A 19,440-nucleotide genomic window follows, 5' to 3' on the forward strand; every position below is an offset into this window, starting at 1 on the left:
GCGGTGGTGTCAGAGAGGAGAAGTCTAGCAAAACTCCTAGCCGTTATGGACAACACCTCCCACCCACTACACTTGGACATTGCAGAGAATGAGCATGTTCAGTGGAAGGCTCAGACTCCCAAAATGCAACACGGAACAACCACTGACATGAGCCATCAGACTGTATAATGCATATGTTCCTTGACTGCACTTAAATGTAGAATATATGTACAATATATTTATATTATATTATTATCATTGTTTATTGTGAGCGAACTGTGGTGCTGAAATTCCCCCAGGGATCAATAAAGTACATTCTATTCTATCTCCCACGGCACACCAGACAATATCTCACAGCACATTACTGTGCCGCGGCACATTGGTTGAAAAACACTGCCTTAAGTGACCTCAGAGACTCGCGCGTCTAATTATATCTCTGATCCTCTTATCACAGCGGAACATCTCACACATGCCAGCGGCCCCGTTATCAATTTATTAATACGTCCATTTTTCTTATTAATACAACATTTTCACTATTTGCACTTTGTACACAGAAGGTAAGTAAGGCCAGTCAGCCCAGAAAAACAGGTGGAAGAATGTAACGTCTTCTTAAAAATTGGTCATTTAAATAAAATCCTGTACATGAAATCAAGAGGGAAGTCTAGTGTGTATGTGTTCCAAACAAGTCACTTCCAGGGTTGCTTAGAAAACCATCAAAACAAGCCGTTCAGAAGCACAGATGTGTGTCAAGCTTGGCCTCTCCAGGTAAAAGTGCACTGCTCCTGCACACGTTTGGCAAATCCAACATTTCCACAAATATTTGACATAGTCAGCGGCGCCTGCGGGGGGAGGGGAGCTAGGCTCAGAAGAAAAATGAGCGTCATGTCGACAACGCAGCTTGCAGTTTGTCTCTGGAATATCAAATTCATAGTTAGAAGGTAAAGAAAAGTGAATTAAAACAGTTTGCAGAATCAAACCATTATTTGGATTGAGTCTTCAGGAATAATTGGTCAAAGTATAAGTCAGAAGAGCTTTCTAGTCACTTGCTACAAAAAGGGGCTTTAAGATAACTTATTTTTCTTTTGTGTCTTTTGGACAAAAGTTCAGCGTTCCTCCCTTCAAGGTGAAGTCTTTTGGAGAAAAGTTCCTACTTCTTGTGGGAGAATCCAAAGCTTGTGTCTAACCGTTCCTTCAAAAGCGAGTCCAGCTCTTGTCTCTCTTCCCATCATGCAATGTGCTCTCCTTCTACTCGCCCGCCGTTCTTCAGGCGAAGAACACGACAAAAACGATGAAGAAGACCACGAGGACCAGGAAGATCTTGATCATCAGCCAGCGATTGGACGACACCGACTGGAAGTACTTTAGGATCTCGGAGTGGGCCGCTTCCACGTTGAGCTGAGAGTCCTCCACGTTGGAATCGATCCTAGATTCATGACGCAGCACATTAACAAACGGAGAGTCAAAAATAAAATAAACAAATGTCCAGCAACCTTTGGATGGTCTCCTCCTGCTCCTTGACCATGTGGGCCAGCTGCTGGAAGATGGAGCCCAGTTCCACGATGGTGCTCTCGATGTTCTGCATGGTGTCAGCACGGCTCTGGATGTAAGAGTCCTGCCAACATACTCACGCTTACTACCGTACACTTTTTAGAACAGACCCGAGTCTTCAACATGTTCCAGACCCAGGACCCCTAAACTGATTTACAGAAGGATCAGGGACCCCCTACTTATTAAACTTGTATGAAATTATACTTGCATGTACGTGCAACTGCTCCGAAAACTACACCCTTGTTATGAAATACTTATGCAATATTCAAATGATAACACTATTACGGCGCTAATCATTGGCCAGCGCGCACAGGGCGGCAATCATTAGTTAGCAACTAGGGCGCCAAACGCTGGCAGGCAGCCAGGGCGCCGAACGCTGGCAGGCAGCCAGGGCGCCGAACGCTGGCCGGCAGCCAGGGCGCCGAACGCTGGCCGGCAGCCAGGGGGCCGAACGCTGGCCGGCAGCCAGGGGGCCGAACGCTGGCCGGCAGCCAGGGGGCCGAACGCTGGCCGGCAGCCAGGGGGCCGAACGCTGGCCGGCAGCCAGGGGGCCGAACGCTGGCCGGCACCCGGGGCGCCAATCGTTGGCCGGCACCCGGGGCGCCAATCGTTGGCCGGCACCCGGGGCGCCAATCGTTGGCCGGCACCCGGGGCGCCAATCGTTGGCCGGCGCCCGGGGCGCCAATCGTTGGCCGGCGCCCGGGGCGCCAATCGTTGGCCGGCGCCCGGGGCGCCAATCGTTGGCCGGCGCCCGGGGCGCCAATCGTTGGCCGGCGCCCGGGGCGCCAATCGTTGGCCGGCGCCCGGGGCGCCAATCGTTGGCCGGCGCCCGGGGCGCCAATCGTTGGCCGGCGCCCGGGGCGCCAATCGTTGGCCGGCGCCCGGGGCGCCAATCGTTGGCCGGCGCCCGGGGCGCCAATCGTTGGCCGGCGCCCGGGGCGCCAATCGTTGGCCGGCACCCGGGGCGCCAATCGTTGGCCGGCACCCGGGGCGCCAATCGTTGGCCGGCACCCGGGGCGCCAATCGTTGGCCGGCACCCGGGGCGCCAATCGTTGGCCGGCACCCGGGGCGCCAATCGTTGGCCGGCACCCGGGGCGCCAATCGTTGGCCGGCACCCGGGGCGCCAATCGTTGGCCGGCACCCGGGGCGCCAATCGTTGGCCGGCACCCGGGGCGCCAATCGTTGGCCGGCACCCGGGGCGCCAATCGTTGGCCGGCACCCGGGGCGCCAATCGTTGGCCGGCACCCGGGGCGCCAATCGTTGGCCGGCACCCGGGGCGCCAATCGTTGGCCGGCACCCGGGGCGCCAATCGTTGGCCGGCACCCGGGGCGCCAATCGTTGGCCGGCACCCGGGGCGCCAATCGTTGGCCGGCACCCGGGGCGCCAATCGTTGGCCGGCACCCGGGGCGCCAATCGTTGGCCGGCACCCGGGGCGCCAGACGCTGGCCGGCACCCGGGGCGCCAGACGCTGGCCGTCAACCGGGGAGCCAGACGCTGGCCGTCATCTGGGGCGCCAGACGCTGGCCGTCAACTGGGGCGCCAGACGCTGGCCGTCAACTGGGGCGCCACACGCTGGCCGTCAACTTGGGCGCCAAACGCTGGCCGTCAACTTGGGCGCCAATCGCTGCCCGGCATCAAGGGCGCCAATCGCTGGCCGGCGACTAGGGCGCTAACCGCTAGCTAGCACCTAAAGCCCTAATTGCTAAAGGGCAATTACAGTCCTAATTGCTAGGTGGCAACTAGTGCGCTGCCGAACATGCTCCTCTGCCCGTAAAACCTGCAATGTCACAAAATGACTACGACGTGCCATCATGCCCGTTAAAGAAAAAAAAAAGGGGGCGAGGACCGGTACTTTTTAGAGGCGGTGTAGTACCGAATATGACTCATTAGTATCACGTACAAGCCTGGTGTAGACAGGTTGAGTTTGAGGGTTTGAGTGCATGTGTGAACCAACCTGCTCGTCAATAAGCTGCAGCTGCAAGGGATTGTTAGCGTGCGAGTCCATGTCGATGGCAACGTCGCCCAGACTCCTGGACTCATCCTGCATCAGGACTGAACTCTCTGGGGAAAAGACAAGAAGTGCAGACCAGGGTTCACGTGTACGGTAAGTCCTCATTGATAGAGGTGAGGAAAGCAGAAAAGAATGGGCGGGGCTTATAAGTGTAAGCTTGTGATAATTCATCATTATGAACGCTGAGAGAGTCAAGCGGTCCAGGGAAATACCTTTTACATTTGAGGTTGTAAAGCCCTGGTAGTCATTGCGCGGCTCGCGAGCTGCATGCGGCTCCTGGGCCCCTTTTTTGCGGCTCCCTAAAATATTTGGTCATTTTTGCATTACAGAGGACCAAATGCAGGGGAAGAGTCATTCACATGGATGTCTTTCTTTTCACAGCAGCTGGGGGGTTTCCCCAAAAGCACACTGGCAGTTAAGTGTTGAGTTTGCTATTCAACTGATGTGCCCGGTCTAACATTACGTGTAGAAACCACAAACTGTGTCCTTGTCACATGCTGAGTTTGGCTAATGAGTCATGTCTGTCACTTTTCTTCTGCATGGTAAACATTTTTGGGGAATTTCCTTTTGTCCACAAATGTTATGGGATAACATTCATTTGCCTTTTTTTTGCATTCTAAATTTGAAAATAAAACACTAGCAACAAGTCGCCAACAATACAGGTAATGTGGACTCCATCTATTCCGCCTAATAAGCCCTCGAAAAAAAACATTCAAAAACCTCCTTCAGCATTTCATATACATGCTGTAAGTACAGTGGGGCAAAAAAGTATTTAGTCAGCCACCGATTGTGCAAGTTCTCCCACTTAAAATGATGACGGAGGTCTGTAATTTTCATCATAGGGAACACTTCAAATGTGAGATGACAGAATGTGAAAAAAAAAAATCCAGGATTTCACATTGCTGGAATTTTAAAGAATGTATTTGTAAATTATGGTGGAAAATAAGTGTTTGGTCAATCATTCAAAGCTTTCACTGATGGAAGGAGGTTTTGGCTCAAAATCTCACGCTACATGGCCCCATTCATTCTTTCCTTAACACAGATCAATCGTCCTGTCCCCTTAGCAGAAAAACAGCCCCAAAGCATGATGTTTCCACCCCCATGCTTCGCAGTAGGTATGGTGTTCTTGGGATGCAACTCATTATTCTTCTTCCTCCAAACACCACGATTTGAGTTTATACCAAAAAGTTCTATTTTGGTTTCATCTGACCACATGACATTCTCCCAATCCTCTGCTGTATCATCCATGTATCCATTTTGGTATAAACTCAACTTGTTTGGAGGAAGAAGAATACTGAGTTGCATCCCAAGAACACCATACCTACTGTGAAGCATGGGGGTGGAAACATCGTGCTTTGGGGCTGTTTTTTTGCTAAGGGGACAGGACGATTGATCCGTGTTAAGGAAAGAATGAATGGGGCCATGTATCGTGAGATTTTGAGCCAAAACCTCCTTCCATCAGTGAGAGCTTTGAATGGTTGACAAAATACTTATTTTCCACCATAATTTACAAATAAACTCTTTAAAATTCCTACAATGTGAATTCCTGGATTTTTTCCCCACATTCTGTCTCTCACAGTTGAAGTGTACCTATGATGAAAATTACAGACCTCTGAAATCTTTTTAAGTGGGAGAACTTGCACAATCGCTGGCTGACTAAATACTTTTTTGCCCCACTGTATATACGTAATGTAGTTACAGGCACGCTCATATGTAAGAGTAATAGTATTTTGGTCACTTTTACAGTAATCTATTTATTTTTATCTGCACTTTATTGCCGTTTTGTCCTGCACTACTATGAGATAATGCACCAAAATTTCGTTCTTATCTGTACTGCAAAGTTCAAATTTGAATGACAATAACAGGAAGTCTAAGTTTAAGTTAAACATTGTCAACATTTGTTGGGGGGTGCATTGATTCGACAAAGCGCATTGAGTTTTTCCTTGCCCTGATGTGGGATCTGAGCCGAGAATGTCGTTGTGGCCTGTGCAGCCCTTTGAGACACTCGTGATTAAGGGCTATATACATACACTTTGGTTGATTGATTGATTGCAACATTTCTTATTTCCTCTAAAAATAACAACTCCCACTAATCCTGGCAGACTTCAGGGGACTTTGGGACAAACGATGATCAGAAGCTTATCTTACGAACAAACTACAAGTTTGAGAAGCTGGGTGTTAAGCAGATCTAGCCCTAGTGAAACATTAAGCATCATGTAGCAGCATTGCTTGGTACTAAACAAGAAATAGACTACAAAACAATCACTTATTGTTCACAGTCCGCTACGGATGTATACACAGTACCGGTATTTTTGGTCCCGGTTCCTTATTCAGTGGATCCTCCTGGACCGTGAAGATTCTGGACTAAATGCTACTACTGTCTGTATTTCTTTTTTATTCAGCTGACCGTCGTAATTTTGACAACGCTGTCACATTCGGTTCAGCTGCATACACATTACAACATCAGGATTATGAGTAAGGAGCAACTTTAGACACAAGTTTGTAACAACATTCATCCCCATAAGTCCCTCAAAGTCACGCATGCTAGTAAGAGTTAGTTTCAAGTGAACACCAATTAGCTCACGACCGCCACTACTGCACTTCAACAACCTTCCTCATAACTATTCAGTCAATTTTAATCCACTCAATTAAGTGAAACATTTAAGTACTGTATTTTCCGCACTATAAGGCTCACCTAAAAACTTAACATTTTCTCAAAAGTGCGCCTTATAATCCGGTGCGCCTTATATATGGACCAATATTGAGCCACAACAAGTCTCACAACTACGGTAAGCAGCCGCCGATTTCATTTTCTCCCGTAGGAGAAGAAGCGCAGGGTGCATGCTGGGATATATGACTGCGCCAGGTGTGCCGTTTTCATTTCCATTTGTGTGTTTATGAAAAGACCCCAAAATGGTTCCTATTGAGAGACATGATTTCAGGGAAGCAGGAATTGTCACTGAACCCCTAGACAACAGCAGCAACACTGACTCCATTAACGACGTCTCGAAAAAGTGCAAAGCAATAACAATATATCAATAACTCAACGTTGCTCAAACGATAATGTCACACAACACAACACACAAAATAAACATGTAAAGCTCACTTTATTAAGTTATTCCTCATTCACGAATCCCCCGAATTCTTCTTCTTCAGTGTCCGAATTAAACATGCCACAAGAGGTCTCGCAACTACGGTAAGCAGCCGTCTACCTTATTATCCCCCGTAGAAGAAGTGCGCTTCTTCTTGTACGGTAAGCAGCCGCCTACCTTATTTTCCCTCGTAGAAGAAGAAGCGCGCGGTCCATGCTGAGCTATATGACTGTGGGAGGCGTGCCGAGTTTAAACTCAAGTGATCAGTCACATAGTAGAACACGGGAAAAGAGCAGCAGCGAGATAATTTAACATTAACAGCAGCGACACTGACTCCTTTAATGACGACTTCGACGAGACGGAGCCGGGCATGTGGGATGAGGTATTTGCTCAACTGTTTGATTCGAACACTGAAGGAGAAGAATTTGAGGGATTCGTGGATGAGGAATAACTTAATAAAGTGAGCTTTACATGTTTATTTTGTGTGTTGTGTTGTGTGACATTATCGTTTGAGCAACGTTGAGTTATTGATATATTATAGCTTTGCACTATTTGGAGTGTTACTATATTGTGATTGCACTAAGGTTTGATTTACCGTAACAGTATCAGACTGTTTTTTAAGTGTTAATTGAATCGGGGTAAATAATAAAACAGCTGTTTATTCATTTTGGGAGTGAACGGAGTTGTCAGAACGCTGGTTTGTAATCTATTACTAAAGTTTGACTGACCTGACAGTTTTGCTGACATTCCCTTTAGCGCAGCTCCATATAATGGATGCATAACGTAACCCCAGCCTCTACTGTAGCATCTATTCTATGCGCCTTATAACGCGGTGCGCCTTATATATGGCCAAAATACTTTTCCTACATCTTTATTTACACCAATTACATGGAGTACTGCTAAGAGTATAGTACTGATAAGGAATAATGGTATAGTTTCAATTAAGTCTTAACGATATACAATCTTACTGTCTGCTCTCACAGGAATGCCAAGTGATGGAATGATTAATTTTTTCAGCACAATAACTGTGTTCCCTGTTCAGGTGATGACTTCATAATTAGGTAAAAAAAAATGCTGGGCTCAAACGAGCATTTTGTCGTGTCTTTGGGTTTAAGTAGACCAACTTCTTGACTTATGGCCACAACTTTCTATCATATAAGTGTGAGGCATGATTTATAATCTAGCACATTGTTTTTTAACCAGTGCCGTAGCACACTAGTGTGCCGTGAGATATTGTCTGGTGTGACGTGGGAAATGATGCTACATCACTTAATTGTTCCCAAAAAATATATTTGTAGATCAATAATCATCATCTGCAAATAATGTGCCGCCCCAAAAGGAACAAGCGGTAGTAAATGGATGGCTGGATGGAAATAATGGGCCGTTGTCGAGTGTCTGTACTGTCTGTAGGTGGCAGCAGGTAGTTCACTGCTTTGTAGAAGTCGGAACGCTTCGAAGATGGTTTGTCGTGAGACGGCGTTCAGGTAAAAAGAGGTATGCAACGCTGACACCAAAACAGAACAAAACGGAAAGGAAAAGGCAATGGCTATGCAAAACGAAAGAAAAACTGAACTGGCTCCAAAGGTAATAAAAACTAAATGCTGGACGACAGCAAAGACTTACAGCGTGTGGAGCAGAGATAGCGTCCACAAAGCACGTTCATACAAGACATGACAATCAACACTGTCCCCACAAAGAAGGTAAGCGTCCACACAACTGAAATAGTTGTTTGCCAATAGAAAGCAGGTCAGGCAATGGCACTTAAAGGAAGACGTGAAGATGGTACAGGAAAACGCCAACGAAACCGGAAGGGCCACCAAAATAACAGCACAAGACAGGAACGACAACATGGTGGAGTTACATTTTTTAACAATTTCTGCTGGTGGTGTGCCTCTGTATTTTTTATTTTATTTAAAAAAAATGTGCCTTGGCTCCAAAAGGTTGAAAAACACTGATCTAGCAAGAACTTTTACCAACTTGGGAGGCGATGCAGCAGCTCAGTAGAAAGCTTCGGTAGCTACGTTCCCTCTGTGATCAAGGTGCCGTGTTACTAAAAATAGTTCCTCAGCATTAGCTCTTTAAATAGCAATGTTGCTGATACTTGGTTAATATTCAGGTTGTAAACAGAGTATTGTTGGCCGTTTTTGAATGTTTTTAGAGGCGGAATAGGTTAATCCCACTAGCCGTATCGTACTACTGTTTTCTTCGATTTAGAATGCACAAAAAAAGGAGCAAGATGTGTTCTTGTTTCATCTAGGGACTGTGAATGAAATTCCAAAAAAAGTGCAATTTCCCTTTACTGAAGAAAAAATTACCACCCTGTTACATAATCAAATAAAATTAAGATTTGCTCGCCTTCAATCAATATAAGTCACTGTGAAGTAAAGCATATTGCTTGAAAATGGAATGAATGAAAGCTGAATTTAACTGGCAGAGTCAAAGCAGGTTCTGTTAGGCAGCTAAATGTTGCTCCATAAATAAATGGATAACATTACTAAATGAAGCTATGACAAAGACGTGTTCACTGCTAATCTTCACTTTGAAATACATCGTGTGTAATGCTCGGGTTTGGATGAGGTTAACTTTAACTTAGAATACAATGTGTGTAATGCTGGGGTTAGGATGAGGTTAAAAGATGCAAGTATTAAGTGGAATGCATGTGACAGCAGGGCTTGCACACTCAGTAGGGACACACTGATGGTCCAGCTTACATTTTAGACACAAAAAATGTGTTGAGGGACTGATTTGAATCACCACAGAGGGAACATGCCCTCAGGAGCATTAACGTAAAGTGCTGTCTTTACCCCCTTATGCCAAAACATTACTGTGAGCAAAATCACAGCAAGTCAATTAGTAGTGCGGAGTTGAGAAGAGACTGAACTTACTGAAGTTATTGGCCATGAGTGGAGAGGCAGCAGCAGGAGGCTGAGAGAAGTGCTCTCTCCTGCTGCGCTGCTGCTTCAGGTTCTGTGTGCAAACACAAGAAACATGCTATGAAGGCAACATGACCCCCAAATGAAGATTGCACACTTACAGGTGGTCCTAGTTTTACGCCGTTCTGTTACATAACATTTTGTGGTTATGAACGCACTACGATCAATTGTTTATTCTCTACAAACAAAAAAATGGTTTCTTGTGCAAGTTGGACTGATACCTAGTAGGAATCAGGGCTGGGCGATATGGCTTTTTATTTAATATCTCGATATTTTTAGGCCATGTGACGATACACCATATATATCTCCATATTTTGCCTTAGCCCTGAATGATGATTCTATGTGTCTACATTAAAACATTCTTCTTCATACTGCATTAATATATGCTACTTTTATGCAGAGAGGGAAATAACAACTAAAAGTGTATTTATTAAGCAGTTATTAAGCAGTGGCACAAACATTCATGTCATTTCCAAAACAGAAAGTGCAAGATTGTCAGAGACATTTTAAAACAAGCTATGAGTGCACTTTTGTGCAAGATGTCACTAAGATGACATATCAAAACAACACTCAATTAAAGTGCACTTTTTGTACAGAACGCCACTACAATAGTTTGGAGCAAATAAAGTGCACTTTTGTGCATGATGTCACACAAGATATTTTAAAAAGTGCCAAATAAAAATGTTCTGCATAATAGGAAATCAAATAGTGTATTTCTGCGGACGTTATGTCTTTCTGTTGACTATTTTTTTCATACGGTTTTGATGTGGAAATGGTTGCTTCGGCATTTTGTTGGTGTGGCACCGAACGGAGATGTTGACATGCGGAGTTTCAAGCACTCATTCTCTAGCGCGGGGGTCAGGAACCTTTTTGACTGAAAGAGCCAAGAAGTCAAATATTTTAGAATGTCTTTACTTAAGAGCCATATAATATTTGTTTAACACTGAACACAACTAAACGTGTGCATGTTTAAGTAAGACCAACATTTCTAGAGTATAATAGGTCTCTTATTCTTTGTAATAACATTGTTATTCTGAAGCTAAATGTGGAGGGGGAGTGGCCTGCGGGCCTGCAGCGAAGCAAGGTGTTGCCAGGATCGGCCTTGAAATCAGCTACAGGTGTGTAGATGGCCCACTTGGGCCTTGTTATGTAATCATCTGTCGCACTGTTATAAGCAGCAGCCAGGAGGAGAGACGGGGTTGGGGCTGGAGCTGGAGTGCGAGCGAGAACAAAAGAGAAAAAGACAATTGCTGGAAAGCAACAGAGACTAATTGAACAATAAAACAATATTGTAACCCTGAAACAGGCTCTCATGTCGGTGCTTGGTGGTCTGAAGAACCCCCAGGAGGACAAGCCCTACACTAACCTATAATAAATAAATAACTTCTTACCTTTAACCTAACTTCTTGAACAGGTGCGGTAGAAAAACGGATGGATGGATTAAAAATGCATGAGAATGTTTTATATTTTGAACGTTATTTTTAACACTGTGATTACAAGTGGAATTATTCATTATTTATCGTATTAAGCAATGTCAGCTCAGATTTATCCGAGAGCCAGATGCAGTCATCAAAAGAGCCACATCTGGCTCGCGAGCCATAGGTTCCCTACCCCTGCTCTAGCGGGTGACTTTTCAAATGATGCTACATAAGTCGAACAGCTACTTTTTGTAGCAACGCTTTTGCCGCATACTTGACATTTTGCTTATGTCTGTTCAAAATCCTCCCGCTTGAAGCCAAACCACCGTCAGATGATGGACCCCATGCTGTTTTTCTTGGGAATTGCCTATTCTTCTTTCATTTCTTACCAGATTCGCACCTTCTTTCTCTTGTATTACCGCTAGCACCACAGCTAACGTTACCCATACTGCTACCTCTCTGATCCGCGATGGCGTATGAGGTTGCACGCGAGACAGTATGTGGCGTATATAAGAAAGTGCGCTTGTTTTATGTCTTTGTGAGAAGGAGAGACAAGACAGAGTGAGAAAAGCCTGTAGTGTAATGCCCGCAGCTAAAAGCAACTGCGTGAGAACGTATACTCCAATATCACCATATAGTCATTTTCTACAAAGCACAGACACAAACCAGCGATATATCCAGTATATTCCATATATCGCCCAGCCCTAGTAGGAATTATATCACTTTTCTTTTTTAAATTAACTTACCATCTTTAACCTACATTACATGCCTCGCATCTTTAACTTAGATTACAGCCCTCAATCGTGAGGCCGACTTCTGTTGTCAGTGCGCCAAATAAAACGAAAGTGAAACGTGAAGTAAAATTAGGCAAGGTAAAACACTTAGTGGAGAAATGTCCAGACCGAGCCGCTCACACATCACGACCATCATGAAGGATAAAGATTGCATCTTTAAACATGTGAATAGTCTTTTACTAGGAAATGGACATTGGCAACTAAGTAGTTGCCTCATTTTTCATTCCATGTACATGCCAACCACAGGGATAAAGGTAGTTAATTTTATTTGACCCTTGTCTTTAATATATCTATCACAGTATTTCAGATGGTCTTAATGTGTTGTGTGTACACTGTGAGTGAATTGGGTCTTCCTTTTGGTAAAGATTTGGCATAGGTTCTGACTGACACTAAAACTCAAAATTACTCAACTCAAATCGCAGTTGTAGGAACAGAACTGGTTTTTCTATACCAAAGAAATTTGACTACTGACCTCGGTTCTGACTTCCAGGACTGACTTGAAGTCATTGGACATTGAAGCCAGTTTAGACTAGGGAGGGGAAAAAAAAAAAAAAGAATCATTCATTTTGGCCACACGTCTCAAGGTTTACTGTATTTGTAGAACATCTTAGTTAAGAACTTGGCCAACATTAGGTTAAAACCGGGCTACAAAATGACCAACACTGATAGTGTATGGAATGTTACCTGTAAGGACACCACTATTGTGTTGGAGTGGGTTTGGATGTGTTTTCCACCTGGAGCTCCACGAGACCTGATCAACTCTTGCAGCTGTGCTATCTGTTTGTTTAGGCTGTTGATGTCCTATAAAAATAAACATTTGATCTCCATTTAAATGACACAAAAAACAACTGTATCACGTGACTAGCTGTTGACTCACTTGTTTAATAATATACGTTAGCTCCTCGATCTCCACAGCCTTGTCATCAAATAGAGATTTTCTTTTGGCCACTAATGACACAAGCAGCATAAAAAGAATAAGCACATAAAAGCTGTTTACAAAAAAAAAAAAAAAAAAGCACAGGAATGACATTTTTAGCTTACATATTGTGAGCTTTTCCAGCTTGGCAAATGTATTGCTTAGGTCTTTTCCAATTCTCCTACAAGCAAACAAAAGATTAGTGTGTGTCAATAACATTATAAACAACAAACATGTTTGTGAGAGTGTTCGTTACATGAGGGAATTAACCACAGTAGAAAATAAGATGCAACATTAGCAGAAAATAAAAATGTCAATTTTATGAAACCAAGTGATGCCACTCACTGAATATTCTGTGTGTTATGTGATTAAATATTTGTTAAAACCCCAAACCAGACAAAAAGTCTTTTTTATTACAGAAACTTACTTGGCCATGACTGTGAAGTCACTGCGCTGCCTGAGAGCGCTGAGAGCTGGTTTATTGGGCTGCACTCCATTCTAGGAAAACATTCAAGCATAGTAGATAGTGATACATTGTTATATTATTCACAGAGCAAATATCCCTCCTTTAAAAATGCTCTTAGAGATGACAATGAGCAAATTCAACCACGGTTTCTTGCTCGCGACTATAATGATATAGTGAAACTTGTGAAAAATGTCTCTCCTTTTTTTAATGATAAGGTTGCTTCTATTCGGGCAAATCTTTCTCATTTTCCATTAAGTTTTAATGTGGCCACTCAGTGCTCGACTGTGTTCTGTCACTTTGAGCCTGTGTCCATGCCTGAACTTACAGGAATAGTCGGCAAGCTAAAACCCTTGTCATGTCCCACAGACCCAGTCCCCCTTCGCTTTTTTAAAGAAATCTGGGACACTATTGACTTGTCTGTTAGGAACATCATCAACAGCAGCTTGAAGATATTTTTAAGAAACATGGAGTGTTTTATCACTTTTACGCAGATGACTGCTAAATTTATATGCCGATTTCAGAAAGCCACGGCTCTCTGACACCCCTTCTTAACTGTCTATGCGACGTCAAGGCTTGGTTAGCCCAGAATTCTTTCATAATGAATGAGGGAAAAACGGAAATTTTAGTTTTTGGTTCCGCCCTCACTGACTTGGGACCATTGCAAAATTATGTGTGTGACTATAGACAGCGATTTTAAACTAGACAAGTCAATGGCGTTTTAAAATCGTGTTTTTATCACCGTCTTTTAGTAAAGGTTAAACCATTTTTATCTTTTAACCTTTTTGAACAAGTCGTGCATTCTTCTATTTCAAGTGGCCTGGACCACAGCAATGCACTTTATGCTGGCATTAGCCAAAAATCTCTCTCCCGGTTGCAGTTAGTCCAGAAGGCAGCAGCACGACTTTTAACAGAGGCCAGGAAACGCCAGCATATAACTCCAATTCTTCAGAGTTTTCACTGGCTCCCTGTTCATTTTAGAATTGATTTTAAAACATTGCTGATTGTTTTTAAATCTTTACATGGACTGGCACCTCAATATATCTCAGACCTCATCCAAATTTACATTCCTGCACGCACTCTGAAGTCTGAGAGCCAGTTCCAGCTTGTGGTGCCCAAGACCAGACTTAAAACAAGGGGAGACAGGGCCTTCTCTGTGGTCGACCCGAAGCTCTGGAACACTCTGCCCCTCCATGTTCAAACTGCTTACACAGTGGAGTGTTTTAAGTCTCGTCTTAAGACCCACTTTTATTCTTTGGCTTTTAACACTATGAGTTGTGTGGTCCCCTGTCCTCTGTGGTTTTTTTTTTTTATACACTTTGATTTCTATTTTACTGTTTTAATTGATTTTACCCTTTAAAATAGTTTTTAATCATATTTGTTTTTATATTGTTTTTTTAATTTTTTTTGTATTATTCAGTCATTGGTGGAGCATAATATTGTTTTTTTTAATATTGTTTTTAACATGGCTGTGCAGCACTTTGGAAACGTTATTGTTGTTTGAATGTGCTATATAAATAAAGTGGATTGGATATTTGGTAAGCACTCGGGTCCTGTTTCTGTCAGCAGACCATATAATGCTCAGTTCAGCGTAACATAGTGCCATGAAGTGGACATGTACCTTGATGACTTCACGCATCTAAACCATTCTGACCTATTCTAGGTCACATACGCACGTAGGACCTTTTCCTACTAAGGGCTTATCAGCTGAGACGTAGCAGAAAGTGTAACAAATTGCATAAAGACGACAAAAAGGCTTCCAGAGCTTTGCTGCAAATAGACCCCGTTTCTAAAAAATTCACTGAATTATAAATCGGCAATACAACCCTTTTATCATTAAAAACAAATTGCTAGGTACTATTTGTTTAATTATACTGTATTCACAATCCTGGGCTTTTATATTTAAGGGTTTGGATTTGCTAGTTTGGTGACATTACATGCAGTGTTTTGGTGCATCTGCATTCCAACTAGACTTCAGGACTGAGAGGCATCTCTAAGTTCACGGTTCAGTGGACATGAGACCATCTGTCAGAAAAATTGTATAGAAGTTATCACACAACTTCTGTGTTACATTGAGTTCTGGTCCCCTGCGAGAAAAAAAAAGATGTCTTTCATCTTGTAAAACTCCACTGTGTGCGATGTGACATGGAGGTGTCGGTTTCTTTGATCCATTGTCAGCCACAGGAAGATTTTGTCCTGACCCGAGATCTAGAAAGCGGAGAGGGAGCAGGACCTGACACGGCTCCAGGCACCTTTTCTTTGTACTGTTTACGACCCACCTCCCCTTAGGAGCAGCTGCTTAATGTAATGTCATGTAGTCAGAATAATAAAGGAGTGCGTTGGTACTGCCTTCAGAGCGTGGTGGGAGACTGCGCGAAGTTGCAGCCCAGACCTTTCTCCTCATGAGCTAAATTGAATCCTGTCTGTTTGATTTCTTTGCTTCTCGTCTGGTCTAATAGATGTCATCAGTGTTCGAACCTGACACAGGCTTAGCAGAGCATAAGGACTAGTTTTTGGTTTAAAGAATGAGCTCTGCAGAAGTACCTGAAATGTGAAATCAAACCATTGAGGTCTTGCAGAGAAATTTATTAAAAAAAATCTCGTTTTGCTTCATATATCCAAACAAGCCGCTTGGAATTTGCCCAATTTGTGACGTTTTTCCAAGCTGTGACGTCAACAGTTATCTTTATATATGGTAGAGATTTACCCAAAGTGCTATGCACCTGGCCACCATTGCCGTCCAGCGCTGTAGTTTTTTTCCCCCATTTCTTCTTGTTGTAGGACACGCTGGATCGTGCACACACATGCATCCTGCTGCCTTTTCTAATACAACTTTGCTTATAATTATGACGTATATTTGTTAGTAGATTCAATATGGAAGCGCTAAAACTCCAACATGGCTGGTGAGGAAAAGACGGAGTCAATGTGGAGGCACGTAAATAAGGCCGCCCACAAAACTGCATCCTAAAGAGACAGTCAAATAGAATCAAAGCAAAATTTTGACCAATGTCTACGTAACATGTTACGTAGACCACAAAAAAACGTTTTTAAATGTAGAAAAAAAACCTATGACACCTTTCACCGAACAAAATTGTTTTAAATGTAAACACCCTACAAATAAAACAAACCAGATCCATGTCAAGGACAAAAGCAGAAAAGATGTAAACAAGCAACCAAAATGAGCAGTTACGGAGAACCACAAATGTGTACTTCTCAAAAGGCACTTTTTCACCGCAGTAACTTTTACTTGAATTTTCCCCGTTTACCCTGGTGAATACAGTTCTCCCTGTGTTTCCACTAAAAACTACCTGGGTAGATTTACATTTTCCAAGACCTATTTTTAGTTCCTGCTAGCTAAGTGAGAGTTAGGCAGGTTCTTAGAACTTTCGAGGAGGCGGGCTGTGCGGTCGACCGGTGATTGGTTGAATACAGTTTTAAAATACCCAACTTTCTTATTTGTTGTGTATTTATTTTACAACAAAAGGAGAAAAAAAACAACAAAAGGAATTTGTAACTTGTAGGACATTTTGTGCGGCATCTGCGTGGAACCACTTTGCAGTTTTAACTGAGCTGCGGTCTTTAAACCATATGCAGTTTAATGATTATTTTTCTTAAACTTCATTTTAGTACGCAAAGTTGACAGAAGAATATGAGGTATTCAGACAGACTTTGTTGGATAAATGTGAAGTAAAGGAGGCAGGACACAAATGGAACTAAGGCAAATCACATTAAATGTTCACTTTTTACCTTGTTACAAGCTGTAAATGTAGTCAGTGACATGCCAGTTGTCTTATTAGCCTCAGCCCGAGTGAACCAAATGCTCACAAGCCAACGCTAAATCCGATGTGTTCTTGTTGCCTTTTGATAAACACTGACTTTGTCTTTATAAATTGTTATTCACAGCTCAAATAGACCGTAAGGAAACGCCTGACCCTCATGAATTACCATCTGCCGAGGGCACAACTTCCTGACTCTTTATAAACAATTTGATACGGTTGGTTTTTAATTTGTATTATTTTGTATATTATTACTTTGTATTTCATTTACTTACACTACAGTAAAAAATATAACCTAAAATTGTGTGCTTGTTTACATGGTATCAGTGGAGAAACATACTAAAACCAGACCTTCATACGTCATCAGCCGAATTTGTACTAACTACCCTGAACTGTGAAATGCAGTGGAAATATAAACCACATATTTCTACAGGAACTTTTCGTTCCTGGTACTACAGGTTCTAGGAACTTAAATGTCCTGAAGTAGAACAAAACTTATACAAGCAATTGAATGGTTCCATCAACCCACTTGGGCGGCAGGCAGGGTGTGCACAGCCTGGACAAGTCGCTAACACAGATAGAAAACCATTAACACTGACATTCACACAATAGGGCCAATTCAATCAATCAATCAATCAATGTTTACTTATATAGCCCTAAATCACTAGTGTCTCAAAGGGCTGCACAAACCACCACGACATCCTCGGTAGGCCCACATAAGGGCAAGGAAAACTCACACCCAGTGGGACATCGGTGACAATAATGACCCAGTGGGATGTCGGTGACAATGATGACTATGAGAACCTTGGAGAGGAGGAAAGCAATGGATGTCGAGCGGGTCTAACATGATACTGTGAAAGTTCAATCCACAATGGATCCAACACAGTCGCGAGAGTCCAGTCCAAAGCGGATCCAACACAGCAGCGAGAGTCCCGTTCACAGCGGAGCCAGCAGGAAACCATCCCAAGCGGAGGCGGATCAGCAGCGCAGAGATGTCCCCAGCCAATACACAGGCAAGCAGTACATGGCCACCGGATCGGACCGGAATTAAGGCTATGTCCACACTAAGTCATTTAACCCTTTAAAACTAATAATTATTTAGCTAAAGCACCGGTACAGTCACACTAAACCAGCGTTTAAAGGCCTATTGAAACCTACTACTACCCACCACCTCCCGTCCAAAGGCAAAACCCAGTAACTCAATTTTGGTCAAAACTGAGCTGATAATTTTGGAGTTCCTAGGTGATATGCTTTACATTAGTGTATGCGATATTGTAATTTGTTCTGTAAGTAAGCTGTTACGCGCATGGCAGGACCAAGCAACTACCACATAACCGCGTAGATACAACAGAAAAACCTAGTATCTCAAGGGACCACTCGAAGCTTCTTTGTCAGTCGCCTTATTGTCTTTAATGAGACATTTGCACGAATGGGGGCCGATGGTCAAACTGATTATGTGATATTATGGCACGAGGGGATATTTGGAAGATTGGCCCAGGACGTTGCAAGCACCTTCATTAAATGTATTGTTCTTGATTCTTCCCCTTGCATACTCTTTTGGGCGGATAACTGTGGAGGTCAAAATAAAAACTGAACGCTGTACACGGCTCTTGCCCAATGTGCAAAAGCAGAATGGGGCCCACCCGAGATTGTGATAAAATATCTGGAGAAAGGGCACACGTTCATGAGAGCAGATTCAATCCATGGCTCAATCGGCAAGAAAATGAAAGCTCAAGAAAACATCTATACATTTGATGACTTTGTAGATCTTTGTAAGACAGCATCAAGATAAGATTGGTTTTCCTTTGTTTTCTCAAAATCAAAATACGGGAGCCATGCAGTCTGATAGTTTATATATCAATGATGAAATATTAACATTGAAACACATGCCAATACGGCCTTTTTAGTCTACTAAATTGCAATTTTAAATTTCCCGGGAGTTTCGTCTTGAAAACGTTGTGTAATGATGACGTGTACGCAAGACGTCACAGGTTTTTAGGAAGTATGAGCGCTACGCACACACACAGCTAAATGTCGTCTGCTTTAACGGCATAATTACATGGTATTTTGGAGATCTGTGTTGCCGAATCTTTTGCAATTTGTTCAATTAATATTGCAGAAGTCAAAGTTGCAAGATGGAGTTGGGAAGCTTTAGCCTTTAGCCACACAAACACACGGTGATTCCTTGTTTAAAATTCACAGTTGAAACTTTCCTATGGATCACAGTGGACATGGATCCCGAATACATGTCAACCAGCAGGTTTCGGTGAGAAAATTGTGGTTAAAAAAACGCCATTTACCGGATATCAGCTGAGCTTGCGCCTCCCATAACGCTGCCGTCGACTTCCCTGGGACACTGCGCGTCAACACCCGGCCGTGGCTGTACACTTCCGACTATCATGTACTGTTAAACTCACTAAAACACTAGCAACACAATAGAAAGATAAGTGATTTCCCAGAATTATTCTAGTAAATGTCTCTAAAAACATATAAATCCGTCTCAATGCAAC

The 19,440-nt window shown here is 43.3% G+C and overlaps 1 protein-coding gene across 2 annotated transcripts in view; it reads right to left on the reverse strand.

Moving 5' to 3' along the window:
- Window positions 1-458: 458 nt before the first annotated feature.
- stx5a (syntaxin 5A) overlaps window positions 459-19,440 on the reverse strand; it is a 28,067-nt gene continuing 9,085 nt past the window's right edge. Inside the window, exons 3-12 of one of the 2 annotated variants that reach the window (XM_061900208.1) lie at window positions 13,119-13,189; window positions 12,817-12,872; window positions 12,653-12,723; window positions 12,460-12,576; window positions 12,248-12,304; window positions 9,516-9,597; window positions 3,751-3,837; window positions 3,482-3,588; window positions 1,470-1,591; window positions 459-1,402 (exon numbers count right to left, since the gene is read on the reverse strand). In XM_061900208.1, the coding sequence (XP_061756192.1) occupies window positions 1,243-1,402; window positions 1,470-1,591; window positions 3,482-3,588; window positions 3,751-3,837; window positions 9,516-9,597; window positions 12,248-12,304; window positions 12,460-12,576; window positions 12,653-12,723; window positions 12,817-12,872; window positions 13,119-13,189 (930 nt within the window). In that variant the 3' untranslated portion in view covers window positions 459-1,242. The remainder of the gene's footprint in view (window positions 1,403-1,469; window positions 1,592-3,481; window positions 3,589-3,750; window positions 3,838-9,515; window positions 9,598-12,247; window positions 12,305-12,459; window positions 12,577-12,652; window positions 12,724-12,816; window positions 12,873-13,118; window positions 13,190-19,440) is intronic. The other variant, XM_061900209.1, reaches the window with a different exon arrangement.

The sequence above is a fragment of the Nerophis ophidion genome, linkage group LG05, assembly GCF_033978795.1.
Source record: "Nerophis ophidion isolate RoL-2023_Sa linkage group LG05, RoL_Noph_v1.0, whole genome shotgun sequence".
In the NCBI taxonomy this organism is placed as follows: domain Eukaryota; kingdom Metazoa; phylum Chordata; class Actinopteri; order Syngnathiformes; family Syngnathidae; genus Nerophis; species Nerophis ophidion.